Raw genomic sequence first — 19,337 nt, forward strand, 5'->3', positions numbered from 1 at the left:
TCCCAACTACACCATTGCGACTTGGAGTGATGGATCATAAGGAACAAAACAAACCTATCAAGTTTTTAGCTTACAGCTTTATTTTTGAGGCTTATATCGACGTTAGAGTAGTTCAATTATTGCCCTTACCTTGTCAGTTGTTATTTACTAAATGGCGATATTATATACTCAGTAGAGAACGATGGGTTACTCTTCTGGTACGTTTTGAAATTATCAGAATACGATAACCGTCTATGGTGCTTCACCGTAGAAAAAGAAATTAATTCAATCAGAACTAACGAAAAGAAGGATAATGACAAGCATCAGTCCTTAATTATTGCCTTTTTTTTGAAAATAAAAATCCGCTGTCATCATCATTTCAAGTCGTCTTAGTTTGCGTTTTTCCTTTTTAGCATATTCAAGTGATTAAAACCCATTTCTACTTTCAATGCATATGAAGAATGGTAACATTATTGATGCTTACCTAAGTGTCTATCAAATTTTATTTACACCTTATTTAAGCTACCTTATAGCAACTTAGATAAGGCTGGGAACATTTGTGAATAAAGCCAGCTGATTGGTTAGCTTAGACTGGATATATGATACATTAACACGCCCTTTTCGTCATCGTATGACACGACATCTGTTCGAATTGTCGAGTTCGTTTTCGCAAGTCATTGCTTGCGTCATTTTGATCTTCAACTTTAGCCAAACGTTCATTATATAATTAAGCTAAGCGAAAATAAAATCATATAGAATAATATTATATATATAGCTTAGTTATGGGCACTGGCATATTCATTGGTTTACGTATCGTTCTGGACGGTGATGAATTAATTGTTCATTTTATTTGGGCTTTTGGTAATATGTTTCATTGAATGATAATAAGCTACACTCCCGATTGACGAGGCTAGAAGCTTCTTTAGGAAATAACTAGACTGATTCAACTACAAGAATCTCCACTTTATGATTCCTCTAGTATGCCGCTCAACAACTATAGTTGATACTCATAGGACCTGGAGAGCTTTATTTATCCTCTAGATCATGCGCATTATGGAAGAAAAGAAAAGCTTGAACGAGTGAAATCAATTTCACAATTTCGAAACTACACTCTCATGGGAAATCAAACTATTAACCTTTTGTAGCTCACTTCTATATGCATTAAAGAAAAGAGAGCAATTAATAAGAGATTGAAAATTATTGCATTCAGTGGGAAAGAGACGTTAAAGAGAAAGCGGAAGTCGTTGTAGGTTCCCTATTCCCCTAAAATATATATTAGCCATCCTTTAATTTGATTTCTTGAAATTCACATCTCCAAATTTTTATACGTGTATCTTTGAAAGGTATTACGATAAATAAGACCTTTTCTTTTCATATACATTCGTCACCTTTGGCATGTAAGGCTGAAAATGGAATCGTTGTGTATGGTATCTACCGAAACTTTTAAGAGGGGTAATTAGTTTTATATTACCGAGTAATCACTCACGCTTGATGAAGCATTGGATTCAATCCCAAGCGAAGTTTGTCTTCATCCATTTGGTCTTCTACTAATTACAAGCATCGAGTCTATATAGTAATGCACAAACGATCTCGCTTTCCGATGAATCGTTATAGAAAACAAAAGTCAGGAAATTTATATATTTATCGAATTGTAATCATAAGCAATACTTTTATATGCAAAGTTTCAAAGATGGGAAAGAAATAATGATACGAAATTATGCGACATTACATAGCCGATTCTATGAAGCCTTTCTGCATTCTTTTTATAAACTTTTAGTTTACAGTCGGTTTCTATTTTATTCTCGCACTTTTTATTTTTTTTAATTTAGTCTATTCTATCTTTAATTTTCATAAGCGTTCGTTCATGATGTATTCTCAAAATCACTCTGGTACTTATTCTATATTGAAAGCGCAATATAAGGTTTGTAAACTTTAATAACTTAAGGATTTCCTTATTTAGTAATGTAGTTGGCTTTCATTATTTCTATTACGATATCGTGAACCGGTTAATGATATAAATTGATGCTCATATATATACAAGGAAAGTTCAGTATCTAACATAAATATTAGTATTTGACGAGAAGATTATGCTGTAATTACTGACTTTAGTTTATTTATACTCCAGGCTTGTCTTAAATTGTCCTAACTTTATAACTTTTCGCTGACTTCAACTATGCTTTCATTATCGTCTAATAATGTCATTGCGTTAATACAAGCAGCTTAAACGGATAGTTTCCATGCTTATACAAGTTGTATTATATGTCATCGCTAAAGCAGTGCATATTATCTTACATTAATACGTATTATTTATATATAGAATAATTTTATCATCCTATAGAAAAAATATCGTTTAATGCTTAATATATTATTACTCATTAGCAACCGTACCTTCAAGTTTAAACCTGACCTTTTTATCATGATAAATAACGACCCTATGGATAACATTGCTAAGCATACAATTGTTACAGAAAGCCATTTTTTAAAGCAAACTAAATTTTTTTAACAGGGGTTCAAACGAATACAAAGTGACAAAATTGCTGCTTTACTATGGCACAGAATTTATGCATTATTACATTCTGAAAACTTATTCATATTGAACCTGAACATAACTTATAAAAGAACATACTTTTAGATATTAAATTAGGTATAGTTGGCGTTTTCTAAACATTCATCATTAAGTTTTTTATATAACTGAGAATTTATTTACTCCATTCTATTATTTCATGTCTTTTATCTCTTCACCTTCTTTGAATGTTAGCTGACTTAAATACACATAGTAGACATTTCAATGATAAATTATTTTATATTTTCTTGGGAACTGGTAACTGTTGCTTAGGCGTTCTTTTCGAATATAACTGTATGATGTCTATATAATATGTATAAATCAAAAATGTCCCCTTCGATAATAGATTTTGTTTACATTAGAAACGACAGCATCTTAGAAACTTTCACCTTGCATGCAATGTATATCAAGACCTATGTATTTTTACCTGTAACTTTTAAGAATACTTGCTTTCGTTATTACAAAATTGAACAAAACAATTTAATCATCGATGTTTTATAGCGACAAAATCGTATCCTTGAATATTCAATACTTCTTCAGGTTATTTATACAGTTTATATTTTACTAATTTATTTCCGTGTATTATTATTATTTTTTTTTGTTCAAAGGTAAACTAGATTTGGTAGTCTCAAAGCAATTGATAGACGAAAGTTTCATATGACTCCTTCATGTAAATAAACCGTGTTTCTACCAGTTCCATAATTTTGCGGTTCTCCCAACTTATAAGCATATCTTCTGTTTATTACTGATCATTATAAACTAGATTTATTTGGTATCAATGAATAAAGTATATTATAGTTTTACAGAATTTGAATCAAATGGCTGACTGACCTTTTAATTAATTAAGAAGTTACTTATAGTTCTATCCCTTAATCAATTTTTACCTTGAGCATACTTTTTATTGTCGTTAACTTACAAAAACGACATTTACTTTCTAGAGTAGAAGTACGAAGCGGTACTTTCGTGAAATATTGTACATTGTCAGAACTAACGTTCACATTAAGCTGCTTTATGCAATTGAACACACCGAGAAACGATGTAATCTTCAATTTCAACGCCGTTTCTTAAATCCTCGTCAGAAAGATGCAACCATGCAACAGAATCAAGTGTGACAAACGCAACTGACCTTCTCCGAGTCGATAACAAGTTAGCAATGACTAGCTGATGATTATAGCGGTGTAAAGCAGTCCTAGCCTTATCGATCAAAATGTTCTCGTCAGTCTCTAGTTTAAACGAAATAATGAGAGCCTCTGGTGCCCAAGAATCTACCAAATATCGAAGAAACTTTGGGACGGGGCGCATAGTGAGTTCAAGTTTATCTTTTCCAGCCCCACTTTGGATTTTGTGTTCACTCATATCTTGTGAAGGTATATGGAAATCGCTAACAGCAGCCGCCAAATAGAATAAAGCTCTTGATCTTATACATTTTAAGCATTCTGCTACAGTTCTCAGATACCATACGTATTCAGTAAGCGTCGTATATGGTAGACAGAGTAACTGATTCCGCTCATTCATGAGCTCCAAGTTTTCAAGTGAATTATTCAACACATTCCTCAGAGAATCTTTAATTTCCCAAGATGAAGAAGATCCGACACTCTTTTTAGTAAAGATACCTGTCCATGGTCCTTCAAAGTGTCGAACAAAAGGCTTCATACCATAATTCCTATAGAGGAAAATTACAGCATACCCTGATTTACAAAAGTACTCAGCAGATGCAGCCCCCCGGTTTCCCGCACTAAAATTGTCTATATACCGAACCATGTTCTTTTCCAGAGGAACTAAAGTTCCTCCGCTGGTGACTAAAACGATGTTTCTATCCTTAGGCTGCAAATCAATGAATTTATTAACCTTATTTTCCACATCGACTAAAGTAGAAGGGGCCGGATTCTCAATAAAAAATCGCATCGCGTCTTCACCTTCCATACTGTCTGATGCTTGCTGATTTACCGTTTCTTTCCCTTTTTTTATGTATATAAACGTAATAACTCTTTTATATTATATTAAAAATATCCAATAAGTTTGGATATTTTACTTTCAATGACTTTATATATGTTTGCTAGTCAACATCAAGTTCAATTCGATAACGCACCATTTTCACAATTTACTGCCAACATCTAATTTGACTTGAAGCTTCCAGAGCCTAGATACGCTGCCAACCTTACATAAGGGTAATTCAATCATCCTTTTTGTTATAATCATTAGCTCAACTGTATAACAACAATTTCCCAAAATTTTTTGTAGTCTCCGTAAAGATAATTGATTATGGGCAATAAATCAGCTATTCAAGAAGAATTTGAGATACGATCAATATATCAAGAGAAGGTGAAAAAGAATTGCCAAAAGGAAATCGAAGATTTTGTTCAATGCGCAACAAACCGAACTATTAGTGTGATTTGGAAATGTCGCCAGCAAAGTCATGTTATGAGAGATTGTCTTAAAAACACGTACGTCTTATGTTTTACCTAGAACTGAATTTAACATGATAAAAAAATAGAATCGACCAAACATCTGAATGGGGATTACGCAGCCATCAAGATGAAGAAAAGCAGAAAGCATTCAAAAACCAAACCGAGAAGTAGATAAATAAGTTGCTACCAACTCAACAAATTCCGCTAAAGAATTTTTACTGTTTGTCGGAAAGACCTTACTGTTACTAAAGTCACTAAAGCTCTCCTTGTAAATTTTTAATAATAGTCAATATTACATTCTATTTTTTACACATATGTTCTCAAGCTATCGTTGATTTATTGTTTTTATATCGGGCTAAAGAAGCTAACAAAGGTTAACAATTGATAATTTCGACTCTCAAATTACTTCAGCGGGTCTTTTGTATTATAAGTTCATTAATAAACCTTTTCAATTTGCTGACCCGGTGGAATGAATAAGGCATCTCTACTACTCATGAATTCGTCATTTGAAATCTTCGATAGTTCAAAAACGTTCAAACGCACAAAAGCGACAATCTCTGCTAGGATAGTCAAGTCTAAGTTATGACTTCCAGCAAACAGGTTTCTCCAAATCGCGGTCGCCAAAACCGCATCGTTACCTAACATTGATTGATCGTATCCAAAAATGGCACCTGTTTGTTGTTGAAATAGATCCTTCAAATACATTCCTGTTATACGATCGCTATTAATCCTATAATCTTTATGAATGCGGAATTCCATATCTTCAAAAAAACGAGTTACTAAAGCCTGTGAGAGCGCCTGTTTTTCTTGTGGCTGAAGGGCGCGAATCCGTGTTTGAAGAATCCAAAGGTGCAATTGTGTGATTTGAAACCAAGATTGAAATGTCATTGGAATTTCACACCTGCGAAACCAAAACTGAAATGCATCTTGGGAATCCCTTTCTGGAGTTGCTTGGCGTGAAGCTTCATAATAGAAATATCTCGCAGTACTGGTAGCCTCAAAAAACATGTTCTGTTTTGGCGAGATAATTTTTTGAAATAATAAACTCGCTTTAGCTAAAAAGCTATTAGGAGGGGAGATGTTTCTTGGATCTTTTGGGGGAGTTAATGGTTTATACTTTGAATCATTAAGGGAATTCACCTTTGCCTTTCCTGCGGTTTCCTTGGATAAAACAGAGGCATTATGTAAACCTCTTATAGGGGTAATCCGATTGCTTTGAAATTTGTAGAACTTCAATCTGGCTTCGGAGCCTAAACGCAGCTGTGTACAACTTTTCAGCATGATTCCCTCAGTTCGTACCTCTAACTCAAAATTTCAAGGTTTACGCTTTTTAAAGTATATTAGAGTATGAGTCAAATAGCTTAACGATTAACTTTTTTCCGAAAGGGCGAACAGGAAATCTCAAGGTATAAGTGTTGGTTAATGCAGGCTCCATTAATGTAACATTTTGACATGCTCCCACCCATTTTTGAAACTTTGCATTACCAAAGGTAACAAAATAACGGTGTATATTACTTTTAATAAACAGAATTAATTTCAAGAGGTGTTGCTTGCTATATTCTAAAATTAACCGTAATCTGTTATAATCATTACTTTGCATACTTTCGGGTAATTGAATAAATCAGTGTAATATTACATAAATATAAGGAGAAAAGTATTAAACTTGGGTCATCCAACTCAAATCCATTATGAGATCAAATGCTGAGTAAACATTCTCCGCCCGTAATAGCTTTTGTAAAAGCTCATGCAATATGTGGCCTTTATACATTCAAAAAAGGAAACAGTGCATAAGGGTTAATAGTTATTGTTCCACCATCGAAAGCCAATTATCAGCTATACAAACTTGCAAAACTTCATTTAAATACTGCGCAGGTCAATTTAAAGTGCATCTTGAAGCTCTGATACTTTATGATACAGCAATGGTAGACTTTCACTAAGCCAGTTATTATCGTCCAAAAGTCTTGCTTTATCTGATCCTAGGGGTATACGCTTGATGACGCTCTCATAATTAGATTCTTTTTTACGAAAGTCTTTCATTATTCGTTTACCATCCAAATCGATATAGATCCTTGTCTCATTCACGCGTACTATAACATTATCCAAACGCATTACCAATCTTGCTAGCAATATCAAATGTCCTTTCACTACCCGTACTCGAACATCAAACATTGCTTTTCCATTGTCAGCTAATTCATCTTCGAATAAAATTAGCTCGTTGTACCATAAGTTAGTACCAGCTTCTAAAATCTTCCTCGCAGGTATATGATCTCGAATTTCTTCAAAATGACGCTTTCGATCCAAAAGCGTACCTTGATATTCGGTATAATAAGTCCAATCATAAGGAGAAACAACTGGAAAACTTTCTCCAGTTTTACTTCTCGATTTTATCCAATCTCCTGCAAACGAAACTTGCATTAATTCACCTGGTCCTTTACCCACCGTTTCTAGAGCATCCTTGGTAAAAAAACCATAAATTGGGCTATCTTTATAATAAATTGAAATGAAATTCTTTCCAAAGGTCATCTCAGGAGGCGCAAATCCTAATTCTGTCTGCAAATTATCAACCTCAAATGATTTCAAGATAGCACCTCTTTGAGCTTTAATTTTCCAAAAACCATAACTAAATTCTTCTATTTTCGGATCCATGTTCCTTTTTACAGCTTTTATCCTTTGGTTCTATATGAGCTTGAGTTGGATGCACTTGTGCTTGTGATTATAATACATGAAACTCTGTACAGTTCTAACAAGGTATATTCAATTTACCAATATTAAAATGTATTTATACATATAATCTAATAGTTTTCAATAAAATTAAAATATTTATTCAAATAAGTAAGACAAAACAGTAGACCAACTTGTATTATTGAACAAGATTAAAACTCAAAATTAATGAACAAGCTTAACAAACTCTTTAAGCCAAGGTGTTTGAGTTCCTCTTTCCAATATCAAAGACCGTGTATTCAGCGACTGAAGCCATTTTGTACAGTCCTTCTCAGATTCCAAGTAAAACTTAATACGAACACCTTTATCGGTATTTAGTTGGATTCCCCTCGTCATTCCTAAGTTTAATAAATCTTTGTCACAATCTCTTATAGATAAATTATTTGCATCTCTCACAGCCTTCAAGCTATAAAGCAAATCCCCACCTCTGTCTGTATAAAAACTAATCTTCTTGGAATGCAAAACAGCAAAACGTCTGCGAACAGATGTACCTTCCAATTTGTAAACATAACCCTCTTTGTAAACATAGCTCTGCCGAACATGTCGGAGGTCTTGATTAGCTTGATTTAAAGTAATAGGCATTTCAGATTCTGGAATGGAAAGCTCCGGAATATAAAGACAACTTATTGACAAATTTCCAATAATATCATTCAGGCTCAGATCAGATTTACCAGAAACAGCGTGCATCTTAATGGGAATTTCTGTAGCTAAAATCTTACCAAAACATTTATCCTTAACACGAGATAATGCCAGAGTGGCCATTCCTGACACTTTCACAGGGTTATCGATTTTTTGCTTACCACCACTCAAAGAATTAGACTTGGCTAGTTTTCTCTTTTTGCGTCTATTAAAAAGACGTTCAAAGAGTTTCTTTGTTTTCGATTTACTTTCCAAATTGACGGGGTCTGAGTCACTTTTCGCGGAACTTGCTTGTTTCATGTCTCGGTTTTTACCGTGTAGCATATCAAAAAACATGAAATTGACCGTAAATTTATCATCGGCAGGAAAGGCAAAATCATGGTCTAACCTATCATTACCTTTATTCAACTGCCACGGAAGCTGAACGCTCTGGGAAGGAGTAACTACGCTTATTTTCATACCTGGTTGATCTCCAACAAAAATTGAGGAAAAGTTTCGAAAATAATTTAAATGAATATAGAAGCGGCCACTTGCTGGCATAGATTTAGGTTTATCTTCAAAGATGGTTTGTTTAACAAAACCCAGCGAAGTTGATGGCCGAGGAGCAACATTCTCAACTCCAACAGCACCAGGTCTCATGCTAGGCTTATTCATGCGATTAGTTTTCGAACGACTGAGTTCCAAAGATCTGGGTCGATTAATTGATCCTTGATCTGAAACGGGCGTAGACTGCCTAACTTCATCGATTTCGTCTGACATTTCATAAGTCGGCTCATAAAAAGCAACAGTTCCTGTTTCTGAGATATTCCATGCTCCTCCTCTTTGTGATTGCGGACTAATTGGAGCAAAGTCTGATTGACCTGCGATATCATTCTCAGTAATATTGCTAAAGGTACGTTTGGAGCCAGGAATAGGAGTCATCATCGACTTGTGTCGAAGTTCTTCTGAACTTAGTATAGCACTCAAGTTGTCGATTGAGGAACTGCTTTTGATGCGACCTCGCTGACTAGCTATACTAAATTTAATTTTGGCAGCAGCAAGGGAATATCGGGGAACCTCTTTATAGGTAACAGATCCATGTCCTGAAGATAATCCAGAATTATCATTCGTAGCTATTTTTTCACTTTCATCCATATTCATATAATCCTCTAAAACATTGGGAATTTGCTCTTTATTCATTATCGATTCCTTCGAACATCCATCGTCCTCTTGAGATGAGCTTAAGTAAAAACTACCATCAGAAGCACGCTTAGCTTCCAATTTGGCATGCACTTTTTTACGAAGACCATCAGAAGATATTAATGATTTATCTGCATCATCATCAAAAACGGACGTTGAAATACGTTCAGTGGTATCTTCCACAGGTGCTTCCTGAATGGGTGCAAGAGGCTGTTGAGGGTGATAATCTATGCTTTCAGTCGCTGAAGGATCATCGGATGGCACTTCATAATTGACCTTAGAAGAAAGCAATTTTGGCGTATTCGGAAGAGCTCGAAAATGATTCTCTGCAGATAAAGGTAGCGGCGGCAAAGGCTTACCGGTATAAGAAACTGAATAAGGTAAACCGTCATTAACCTCTGCTTCAGTAAAATTATCACCAGGCTTAAGTAAAGAACCAGCTGGAGTATTCTTAGGTGAAAAAGGCGATGAGATAAGATTAGAATCATATAAAGAATCATCTCGTGAAGCAGCTCCTTCTGGGTAAACATTATTTGGAGCCATTTCTATGTAGTGATCATCCTGGCTAACTGGTACACCATCGTCTTTAATCATCGAGGGTCCAGAAGAAATATTTGAGCTCCCGGTAGTATGTGTTAAGCTAGGAATTCGTTCTTCATTAGAAGGATTTGAGCGTCGACCCAAAGAAAAGCCATCAGATTTTTTAGTGGGGCTTTGGGATGAATAAAATAAAGCATCATTGTGACCGTATCCTTGCATATACATGCTCCGTAAATCCAATGATTCCAAAAGGTCGGTAGCAACGTTAAGTTCTGACATATTACCAAATGAAGGTTCACCGCTCTCGTTAGACAATAACCTTGATGCATTATTAGGTGAAGCATCCAAGCTAGGTCCTTCAAAAAACAAAGGTGTTTTTTCACCCATTGGAGTAGCCTGAGTATCCAATTCAGAATTGAGTTGAGTGACCGACTGCTCTCCCGTATAAATATCTTTCCTTTTATTGTCTTCCATCCTGTATTTATTACTTTTCGAAGACTTTAATGAAACTTTAAAATAATAGGTCCAATTTCGTTACCAATAATATAATAAACGAGTGTGAGCGTCAAAAAGAGTGATTAGTGGATATAAATACAAATAATTAACTGATACTTGTTCAAAATTATATAATTTAAATGATAGCTCCTATATCTTTTTTATTTAGAAACTTTCATGAATTAAGGGAATTCAGAGGGGTACTGGATGTGAAGAAGTAAGTCCACGTCGAAGGTCAATTCCTAAGAACACCATTATCAGGGAGAATGAAGATGGACAGGATACTAAAAGAATAACTTTTATAAAGAAGATTAAGATATCGTAAATAAAGTATAATTATACCAAACGTGAAATAAAAACTCATAATTGCTAAATAATATCACAGTGGAACTTGAAAGAGGGCTTTACAAAAAATTGTGTAGTGATCACCAAAAAGTAAATTAATAACCTAACTAGCACCTTTATTCCCCATGTATACTTCAAAAGTCTCTTCTGAAGAAAAAATGCACTTTGCACTCTTTTTTTATTATTGTCCCTATACTCAAAAATAATATAATCATTAAAATCCATAACTCTTTGATGACGCCTTTTTATTTGCGCGTTGCTGTTCAAAATAAGTTTCAAAACTTTCCTTTTGGCTAACAGCCATTCCAACCAAAGATGATAATTGATGCCGACCAGGTGCTACACTTTTAATTGATGGTGTTACTGAAGTATCTTCATGAGCATCCACTTTAGGTAACTGATTCATATCAACGTCGATAAATCGAACCTTTTCTTTCCGCCTTCCTTCAATAATATCCGTTTCAGGCGACAGCACCTTTTCGGTATCCTGTACCTTGTTAAACGGTTGCGAAGTGGTTTTATCCAAAATTTTCGGAGACTCTGCATTAATGCGCGTTTTCTTTCGTTGAGGTTTTACAAAGATGGGTTCATAATTTGGCTCGTTTACTGCGGATCTTTCATACGTACGCTTAGAGGGATCTGACACATTAAAAAGTGAAATAGAATCGACATTCGCTTTTTCCGCACCATCATCTAAATTGGCGACTGCTGAACTCTCGTCATCATTTATTTCTGTATCATCATGTACAGCTTCAATTTCTAAGTCGGAACGTTTTGATTGTTTTGGGAGAATAGGTTTTTCATAATGAGGGGCGGGCAGAATTTCATTAAGCGTTACAGGATCCTTGATATGTTGTGTAGTTCTCTTAATCGGTTTTGTATCATCTTCTTTTAAATCATCATTTAGATACCTCTTATTATCCACATAAATCTCTGATTTTCTTTTTGTTTTCTCATCATTTGCCATCTCTTTAGGAACTCTTCTCGCATGCTGAAACAAGTTTTCATTAAACGTCGATTTTGTAGGAATCTGTTGTTCATATTCTTCATCGGAATCTGAACTATCATAAGATACCAAAGACATTAACGAAAATTTATAGTTTTAAGGTTCTGATGGTTTTTTATTTCAAAGATGAGGTTGGTTGGGTGAAGGCGGTTCAGGTCTCAGATACCTTAATTACCGTATATGAAATATGCAGCTTTTTTTAGCAGATAAATAAGCAGAAAACCAGTAAGTTAAGAACTCTCAAGAAATTGACTGATCATAGGAAGTTCTAAGTTCAGTAATTTTCTTTTTTTTTTTTCTTTCAAACTGGATCGTCCCAAAAAAAAACAAAACTAATAAACTTTTTACTCTTTCTTAAAAATAAAAAAGGTTACCAAAATCAAACATTACGAGCTTCATCAATTTGTTGTTCAGCAACTTCAACCAAGTGTTCCCAATTGACATGAAGAGCACAGCGCGTTTCAACGGCAGCTATTACAAAAACGGCAACAGTTATTCCAACCCACAAACCAAACAAACCCCATTCAAGGTAGAAGCATAAAACAATAGCGATAGGCAAAGCTAGAATATAATAGGCGACGAAGTTAACTATGCCTCCAATACGCTGACGTCCCTGGCCACGTAGAACACCTCCAGCTACACACTGAGTGTTATCTGCAATGTTCATTAGGGCACAAAGCGGAACGAGCTGAGCTACCAACTGTACCACATCTTTGTCAGAAGTGAAAAGGTAGGCCCAGTGATTTCTAAAGATAACCATAATGGAAGTAATGCAAAGACCAATCAATGCTGCTACTGATACAGCGACGTAAGTTGAAAGCTTGGCAAGTTTTGTATTACCTGCACCAATCAAATTTCCTACTCGTGTAGCTGCAGCAGCAGCTACACCAAAAGCAATAGTATATGAAACAGACGAAGTCGTAGATAAGACTGACATTGAGGCAAGATCCGTAGTACCCAATACACCTGCAACAAATGTCAATAATTCAAAGGCCCAATATTCACTACATATCATCACTACGCCAGGAATAGCAAGCCTGCACAGTGGACCCCAGTTTCCAAGAGCTTCCTTACTAAAACCTCCCCAAGCCTGACGTCCATTGACTTTAACAATATACCATATAAGAATTGCACAAGCCATCCAAAGCGTAATTGTAACAGCAATAGGGGCACCTATGAACCCGAACCCGAACCAGGGGCTCCATACTAAGAGATAATTTAGAAGAATGTTGAGAGGAACAATGAAGGCTAAGATATTGGTAACAGGTTGAAATATACCTTGGACTTGTAAAAACCGTTTTAAAGACTCAAAAAGTGCATATGCAGGACTAGCAAGCAACAAAACCCTCATATATCTACCCGCTAGATAGCAAGTGGTAGGGTCTTGTTTAAAAAACAGAAGAATTGGTTCTATATTCCACCAGATGAAAATTATTGGAATTTGAAGTAAACATAAAACAGAAAGAATCCTTTGAAGGTGGAGACCAACTAATTCATAGTTTCCGGATCCGAAGCACTGAGTGCCAAGAGTATCAAGAGCAGAAACAATGCCTTGATAGATGGCGAATGCCGTTATAGTAGCAGTCATATTTGAAAGACTAGCAGCTGATAATTCTGTTTTTCCTAAATGTCCTAGTGAAAAGACCGTTATGATTACTTCCCCATATTGTAGTAAGGATGTTAAAACAACTGGTATACCAAATTTAACCAGTAAATGGAATTCCTTTTTCCAAGTGCTTTTCCGAACATTATCAATTTCTTCACTCAATGCTGAAGCAGAAGGACTGGTCTCCCGTTCTGCTTCCTCTAAAGAGCCATAAGTAGGTACCGTGGCAGGAGAAGCATGTCCTCGCCTCGAAGCTCTTTGGCGTGCTTCAATAAATTCTTGTAAGGAAGGAGGTACGCTGGTTGCATCAGAACCAACAAATTGAGGACGAGACAACCCATAAACAATGCTCGATCTTCTTCTATTCGGAGGTTGTTGTAAATTTGGCCCTAAAATGGGCTCTTGTTCACTTTCCATATTAATATAAAAGATGAACTTAATTAGAAAGCAGAACACTCTCAAGTCCTCTCTTACTTTTGTTAGTGGTGATGGAAAGTTGTACTGTCGCTACCGTAGAGGCACTACAAAATTTTTATGGAATCGTTTCAAACTTGGTTATACAGCTTAAGTTGACAATTTATTGTATTATATCCTCCAAATTTTAAAGAAATCATTTATTCCCTAAATCAATTATGATTGAATGAAACCTTTTTTTTAGTAGTGCACAATAGCACCCACCTATTAATAATTAAAGATATTAGTGAACAAATGAATGAATCTATGCACCAAAAATATTTTTAACTAAGTAATTTAGATGTTATAGCTTATAGGCTTTTTACGCCGCAACGACATGGTGTGTTGCTTCTGGGCAACTTCTTTGGTAGGGCTACTCAATCTAACCTCTTCAAATTCGGATTTACTTCGATACGGCCATGGAAGCTTATAAAGATAAAAGTGACGTGAACATTTTTGGCACATTGTACCTTGAGCCCGAGTCAAGGAATCGATAAAGACTTCTTGACAATCTGAACAAGCATATTCAGTATTGCCATTTAACCTTCTCTTTTTGAGCTCGTTTCGAAATTTGTCAAAATTGACTTGTTGATCTGATTTTATTGCCTTTTCCAAAAACGCTGCCTTGATTGATCTTCGTTCACGAGGCCAAACTCTTTTTTTATGACGAGGGATATAAAGAGATAATTCTTCATCTAAATCGGAATCCGATGCATTACTTAAATCGCTGCCGGTATCCCAATCACTGAGATAAAGTCTGTCTTGTTGAGATATTGAGAAAGGATGCCCTTCCCTTTGCTGACTTTGTTTAGATGATATACTTTTTAGGTTTGAAGATGTTAACTGGCATTTAAAGAATTTTCTGTAGCCATTTATTCCTTTTCGTTCACAAGTAGAACAAAGACATTCACAGTTATCAGGACCAAAATAGTTTGATGAATAGAAAGTAGTAATTTCTTGTCCTGGCTGAATTGGCTTAACAGATCTAAGCCAAATTCTTCTACCTGATGTGTTAAATCGGCAATTAGCATCACAGTCATGGTTCACAAAACGAGCAGGCCCTAAAAATAGGCACATTGCGTCCAATCTACTTGAATGAAGAATACTGAAATCTTTCTCGGCCCCCAAAGTTCGTTCTTCTTTTGCGGTTAATTTCACAATCGTTCCTGACAGGTCTAATAAATCATCTCCAGCTTGTATGAGTTCTCGGGCGATTACACAGGCCTCGTGTTTCGTAGAAGTAAAATATCTGTTAGTAGAACATATTTCAAACTTACAAGAAGGAAGATACAGAGATAAGTACAAACGAAGGTGCCTTAGAAAAGCATTATATGAAGATTCTGACCATCTTTGGATTATAGGCTGCAATTCGTGTAGTTTTAACGTTTCGTCAATTGCACCTTCCAAATCTTTCCGTCCTATTACATTTTGGATAACAATATTAAGAAGAAGCTGCGAATTGATCCGTTCAATAGAGCGACTTACAAGTTTTCGAACTTTGTGTATTTCAGACCAATAATGTATTTTGTCAATAAAAAGCGAAGTACAAATGTCATCAAAAAGTGCAAAATTCTCCAACTGAGTCTTAGAGTTCCGCATTTTGTTAATCTAATACACGACCATTTAACGGAGGTCTATAAATTGTAACAGTGAACGTTGAAAAGCAAGATCCGATGATACTTAAGCAAATTTGTGACAAGACATTTCTGTTACAAAACGTAAGATGAAGTATTTCTTTGTATTCTTAATTTCCTCCTATATCAGAAACAGTACCTTTTGTCCTCAGCTTTCTCAACGTTTAATAGATGGTCGTTTTTCTATTTCTATCCTTCTCGAAGACCTTTAGGATTTCAAATGCTTGCTATCAGACTGGAAACTGTGCTTTCAAACCCGTTAGTCGCCAATTGTGGTCTCAAACGTTATTTGTAGAAATTTTAGATACTCTATAAAGGAAACAAGGAAAAGATAACAAATTATAAAAAGAAAGATGAAGAAAGAAAAATAAATTCGTGAATAGATAGTCTTTCACTTTTTCAGGGCGCTCTAGGCGTAAGCCAATGAATTGTTCAGCTTTAGTATATATTTCGGTTAGTGATGAAATTCATTTTACTTTGACTTTTCTCCTATTCATCTTTAACCTACTAATTATAATTCTATATAATTTGTTCGTTTCATTTTATTCATTCTTTACCTGAAAGAAGTATTTTAGAAAATGAATAGCATTCGTTTCTGTCGATGGATCAAGGGTCCTCTTAAACTCATGCCTCATCAAGGAGGAGGCCATTTCCAGAAAACGTTCAAACGGTTCTCATCTACAGGCGGTGAAAACAGAATAAGAGATATCTTAACTGAGAAGTTATCCCCGAGCTCTCTTCGAGTTATCGACGTCTCTGGAGGATGTGGAAGCATGTACCAAATTGTGATTAAAAGTAAAATGTTTCAGGGAAAAAATACACTATCACAGCACCGGATGGTTAACTCCATTTTAAAGGAAGAGATTAAAGGGATGCACGGATTAAATCTCTTAACTGAGGTGGACGAAGAAAATTCTAAGGATCCAACTGTTTCTGGAAAGCAGTAGTTTCTGATTATACTACTGCACATATGACAAGTTCAATCTACGGCGAATTAGTTTCTCTTATAAACATGAATGCTGTAAAGGCAGAAATAACGGTATATTTTACATTATCTTGATTTTTTCCTAAGTAAAAAAGAAAATAATACCAGAATTAAGATTTTTTGGAATCCTTTGGCTTTATTTACTAAGCCATCACAGTAAAATTCGGATTCATAGAATAGTGAGACCTAGCCAATGATATCTAAAGTCTTTGCTAACGATGTTGAAGATAAGCAGCGTAATTTAGAAGCAGCTCATCGTTCATGCTATTGACTGACATTTCAGTTGCAAACCAAACGTATGCTGAAAACTCACAGGTTGTATTCGCGGATTATGCAATTATATTGCTGATAGTTAGAAAGTTTGGCTATTTATTATTTCCTTTTTTTGTTGATTTCTTGCAGAAATTTATATATATTTTTATTTTCTGGATAAAATTTTGTTTTGAAGCTGCATACATCAATTGAATATTCGAGCACTTAGTTCATTTATTTTTTGCATGACTTTTTAAGTATTGAATCAGAGATTCATTACATATTTATTATAATTAATTTTGTCGAAATGCACTTGAAAAGTAAGTGAGGCTTGAAATGCCCGTATGCGTTTGAAAACAAGGGTTTTGTTTGGATATACAATACAGGGCGTATACCGACTCTTCGAACAAGCACAAAAGTGGAGGCTAACCTGGAGATAGAAATTTCAAAACCACCTTCAAGAAAAGATCATAAACACTCAGAAGTGACTGTGCCTGACCAACAAATAGAACAATGGGGGTATCAGATATATCAAATCGACAAGTCGATTCGAAGCATGATAGACAACGCTAGGTTGTTTTATGACGCTTGGCGATGTGTGGTTTGTCTTGCACCATCGGTTACTGCGTCTTGGATTTCTTTATATAGACAACTTCCGAATGAAAAGAACCCTGCTCCTTCTCTTGGAACACTAGTAGATTGGAATAAAGCTCTAGAACGGCAGAGAAGAGAAGTTTTGCTAACTTTGCAAAACTTTCAATTAACCGTAATAGCACCTTGCAAAGAAGTAAAGGCACATGTGAAAAAGGCCGTTGAGATGATAAAACGAAGGAGCAGGAAGGTGAGCGAACTTGAGAAGATCCAAAAGGAACTGCTGGTTGTTTATGAGTTACCAGATCCGGAAACGAAGAAAAACAAGATTAAAGCACTACAGACCCACTTAGTACGAGTCAACAATGAGCTAAATGAATTGCAAAGAAGCTTGACCATGTCAGTTCCTACACTAATAACCAAATGCCAAGTCTTTTTTGGGCAATTAATGCGACATTTTTTCTGCCTCCAACTGCAGATGTTCCGGAAAATGCATAACATTACTCGTCCATGGGATTGTTTTCAAGACGATATTCCTAAAACATGGCTTGTCGAGTTTTCTTCCGTATGTAAAGCAGCTGAGGGTCTTCCTATAATTTCTGTTGATAATAATCGTCCTCCTGTCGAGCTCCCAAAAGCATCAGAGGCTTTATCTGCGCATGAATGGGAAGCTGGTAAGCTCGATGCAATGAAGGCTCTTTTATCACAGAACCCTCATCTTTCGCCCTCTCAAAGCAGCTTATCTCCTTTATCTACCGCAAGCTCCTCTGTTGCTGCTTCTCCTATTGATACACATGCTCCTTCGACTCCTGTGGTTTCAAGGCCTCCTTCCATGCAAAATTTGGCTTCTGCACTTGAACCAGAAGAAGATCCGATGTCTCCTAGTCAAGTTCCTATTTTGAGGGCTCCTGCCGTACCACATCACCAAAAAATAAATAGTAATACAACAAATACTTTATATACAACTGAATGGGCGTTTTTGGCTTCTGGTAGTGCTAACGTTGTTTTTGAATACGTTGGGAAAAACCCATACTTTCAAGACAAAGTACTCCGACTTCGTCGACGAGGTCAGGCTTTTACGACCGAACAAGTTTATGACTACTATCAAAATACTGTTTATCCTTTATTTGCTGGTATGGAGCAATTCCTAATAGAAATATATCTTCAACCAGTTACTAAAGATTTTCTACTTGGTGCTCAAAATGCATCAGGAATTTTTCTAAATTTAAATGAATCGTTTTGTATTCTAATGCAAGACTTGAAAGAAGGTATGGAAATGAAGCCGAAATGGCTCACTCAGTCTCCGACTGCTCCACCGGACTGGGTTGTCTGCAGGACTTGTGCCATGAGCCGTATGCGAGGCAAACCCATCAGCTTTTGTCCACTTCAGCTTGATTTTAGTAACTGGCCAAAATTCCTTAGCGCGCTTCAGGGCATGGTTACTCCTGACATTGCTATGTCATTATTTCAGTCGGGCATCCTAAAGCGACTCCGCGATTTACAAGAAGAGTATTCTCGTAAAGACATCGCTTTAGCCATGACTCTTCGAGATGTGACTCTATATATCGGCAAAAACCACATAACGTTGCTTGACTTGGATCCCAAAGATATTAATGCAAAGCTAGCAAAATGGGAACGTGATGAGCAGAATCTTTCAGAGGGCGGTTGGTATTATGGGCGTGGAATGAAATCTACCGACCAGGCATGTCGCAGTGCCTAACGAATGTTTTCTATTTATATGATTATACGACATGCCTCATAGAGTTATGAACGCCTTGGGTTCACGTTAGATATGTTGAAATTTGTAAGCTATTACAAACTTTTAAGTTACTAGAATTTAATACGAAAACGTTTTGATATCAATATTTTTACTGATCAAATCCTTCAAAACCTGCCGTGAAACTTATTAAAAATTTAATTCTAATTTTTTAAATGCTCATT

The 19,337-nt window shown here is 35.7% G+C and overlaps 10 protein-coding genes across 10 annotated transcripts; 3 read left to right on the forward strand and 7 right to left on the reverse strand.

Moving 5' to 3' along the window:
- Positions 1 to 3,361: 3,361 nt before the first annotated feature.
- On the reverse strand, positions 3,362 to 4,704 carry SPOG_00886 (phosphopantothenate-cysteine ligase). Its single transcript, XM_013169063.1, has one exon. The coding sequence runs from the start codon at positions 4,463 to 4,465 to the stop codon at positions 3,542 to 3,544; it is 924 nt and encodes a 307-aa protein (XP_013024517.1). The 5' UTR covers positions 4,466 to 4,704; the 3' UTR covers positions 3,362 to 3,541.
- Positions 4,575 to 5,304, forward strand: SPOG_00885 (uncharacterized protein). The gene is made up of 2 exons (XM_013169062.1): positions 4,575 to 4,986; positions 5,037 to 5,304. The coding sequence occupies exons 1-2, from the start codon at positions 4,805 to 4,807 to the stop codon at positions 5,119 to 5,121; spliced, it is 267 nt and encodes an 88-aa protein (XP_013024516.1). The 5' UTR covers positions 4,575 to 4,804; the 3' UTR covers positions 5,122 to 5,304.
- On the reverse strand, positions 5,250 to 6,429 carry SPOG_00884 (ubiquinol cytochrome-c reductase assembly protein Cbp3). Its single transcript, XM_013169061.1, has one exon. It carries the CDS (start codon positions 6,229 to 6,231, stop codon positions 5,386 to 5,388), a length of 846 nt encoding a protein of 281 aa, XP_013024515.1. The 5' UTR covers positions 6,232 to 6,429; the 3' UTR covers positions 5,250 to 5,385.
- Positions 6,374 to 7,689, reverse strand: SPOG_00883 (TIP41-like type 2a phosphatase regulator Tip41). Its single transcript, XM_013169060.1, has one exon. The coding sequence runs from the start codon at positions 7,594 to 7,596 to the stop codon at positions 6,829 to 6,831; it is 768 nt and encodes a 255-aa protein (XP_013024514.1). The 5' UTR covers positions 7,597 to 7,689; the 3' UTR covers positions 6,374 to 6,828.
- A 21-nt stretch (positions 7,690 to 7,710) lies between these two features.
- SPOG_00882 (medial ring protein Mid1) lies at positions 7,711 to 10,769 on the reverse strand. The gene has a single exon (XM_013169059.1). The coding sequence runs from the start codon at positions 10,501 to 10,503 to the stop codon at positions 7,837 to 7,839; it is 2,667 nt and encodes an 888-aa protein (XP_013024513.1). The 5' UTR covers positions 10,504 to 10,769; the 3' UTR covers positions 7,711 to 7,836.
- A 314-nt stretch (positions 10,770 to 11,083) lies between these two features.
- SPOG_00881 (complexed with Cdc5 protein Cwf20) lies at positions 11,084 to 11,953 on the reverse strand (the record flags this gene model as incomplete). Its single annotated transcript, XM_013169058.1, has 1 exon — positions 11,084 to 11,953. One exon carries the CDS (start codon positions 11,951 to 11,953, stop codon positions 11,084 to 11,086), a length of 870 nt encoding a protein of 289 aa, XP_013024512.1.
- A 301-nt stretch (positions 11,954 to 12,254) lies between these two features.
- SPOG_00880 (MatE family transporter) lies at positions 12,255 to 13,898 on the reverse strand (the record flags this gene model as incomplete). The annotated part of the gene is made up of 1 exon (XM_013169057.1): positions 12,255 to 13,898. One exon carries the CDS (start codon positions 13,896 to 13,898, stop codon positions 12,255 to 12,257), a length of 1,644 nt encoding a protein of 547 aa, XP_013024511.1.
- Positions 13,899 to 14,044: 146 nt separating this feature from the next.
- On the reverse strand, positions 14,045 to 16,521 carry SPOG_00879 (histone lysine methyltransferase Set9). The gene has a single exon (XM_013169056.1). It carries the CDS (start codon positions 15,531 to 15,533, stop codon positions 14,232 to 14,234), a length of 1,302 nt encoding a protein of 433 aa, XP_013024510.1. The 5' UTR covers positions 15,534 to 16,521; the 3' UTR covers positions 14,045 to 14,231.
- SPOG_00878 (uncharacterized protein) lies at positions 16,147 to 16,515 on the forward strand (the record flags this gene model as incomplete). The annotated part of the gene is made up of 2 exons (XM_013169055.1): positions 16,147 to 16,353; positions 16,378 to 16,515. The coding sequence occupies 2 exons, from the start codon at positions 16,147 to 16,149 to the stop codon at positions 16,513 to 16,515; spliced, it is 345 nt and encodes a 114-aa protein (XP_013024509.1).
- Positions 16,522 to 16,768: 247 nt separating the features above from the next.
- Positions 16,769 to 19,250, forward strand: SPOG_00877 (inositol 1,3,4,5,6-pentakisphosphate kinase). Its single transcript, XM_013169054.1, has 2 exons — positions 16,769 to 17,125; positions 17,246 to 19,250. Exons 1-2 carry the CDS (start codon positions 17,113 to 17,115, stop codon positions 19,114 to 19,116), a joined length of 1,884 nt encoding a protein of 627 aa, XP_013024508.1. The 5' UTR covers positions 16,769 to 17,112; the 3' UTR covers positions 19,117 to 19,250.
- Positions 19,251 to 19,337: the final 87 nt, after the last annotated feature.

The sequence above is a fragment of the Schizosaccharomyces cryophilus genome (genome assembly GCF_000004155.1).
Source record: "Schizosaccharomyces cryophilus OY26 unplaced genomic scaffold supercont4.5, whole genome shotgun sequence".
NCBI classification, from domain to species: Eukaryota; Fungi; Ascomycota; class Schizosaccharomycetes; order Schizosaccharomycetales; family Schizosaccharomycetaceae; genus Schizosaccharomyces; species Schizosaccharomyces cryophilus.

Excerpts from the sequence above, each read along its gene's own strand:
- SPOG_00886 (XM_013169063.1), bottom strand. The coding sequence starts at position 4,465 with ATGGAAGGTGAAGACGCGATGCGATTTTTTATTGAGAATCCGGCCCCT.
- SPOG_00885 (XM_013169062.1), top strand. The coding sequence starts at position 4,805 with ATGGGCAATAAATCAGCTATTCAAGAAGAATTTGAGATACGATCAATA. Across the intron at positions 4,987-5,036 it reads AGAGATTGTCTTAAAAACAC|AATCGACCAAACATCTGAAT; the intron begins GTACGTCTTATG and ends ATAAAAAAATAG.
- SPOG_00884 (XM_013169061.1), bottom strand. The coding sequence starts at position 6,231 with ATGCTGAAAAGTTGTACACAGCTGCGTTTAGGCTCCGAAGCCAGATTG.
- SPOG_00883 (XM_013169060.1), bottom strand. The coding sequence starts at position 7,596 with ATGGATCCGAAAATAGAAGAATTTAGTTATGGTTTTTGGAAAATTAAA.
- SPOG_00882 (XM_013169059.1), bottom strand. The coding sequence starts at position 10,503 with ATGGAAGACAATAAAAGGAAAGATATTTATACGGGAGAGCAGTCGGTC.
- SPOG_00879 (XM_013169056.1), bottom strand. The coding sequence starts at position 15,533 with ATGCGGAACTCTAAGACTCAGTTGGAGAATTTTGCACTTTTTGATGAC.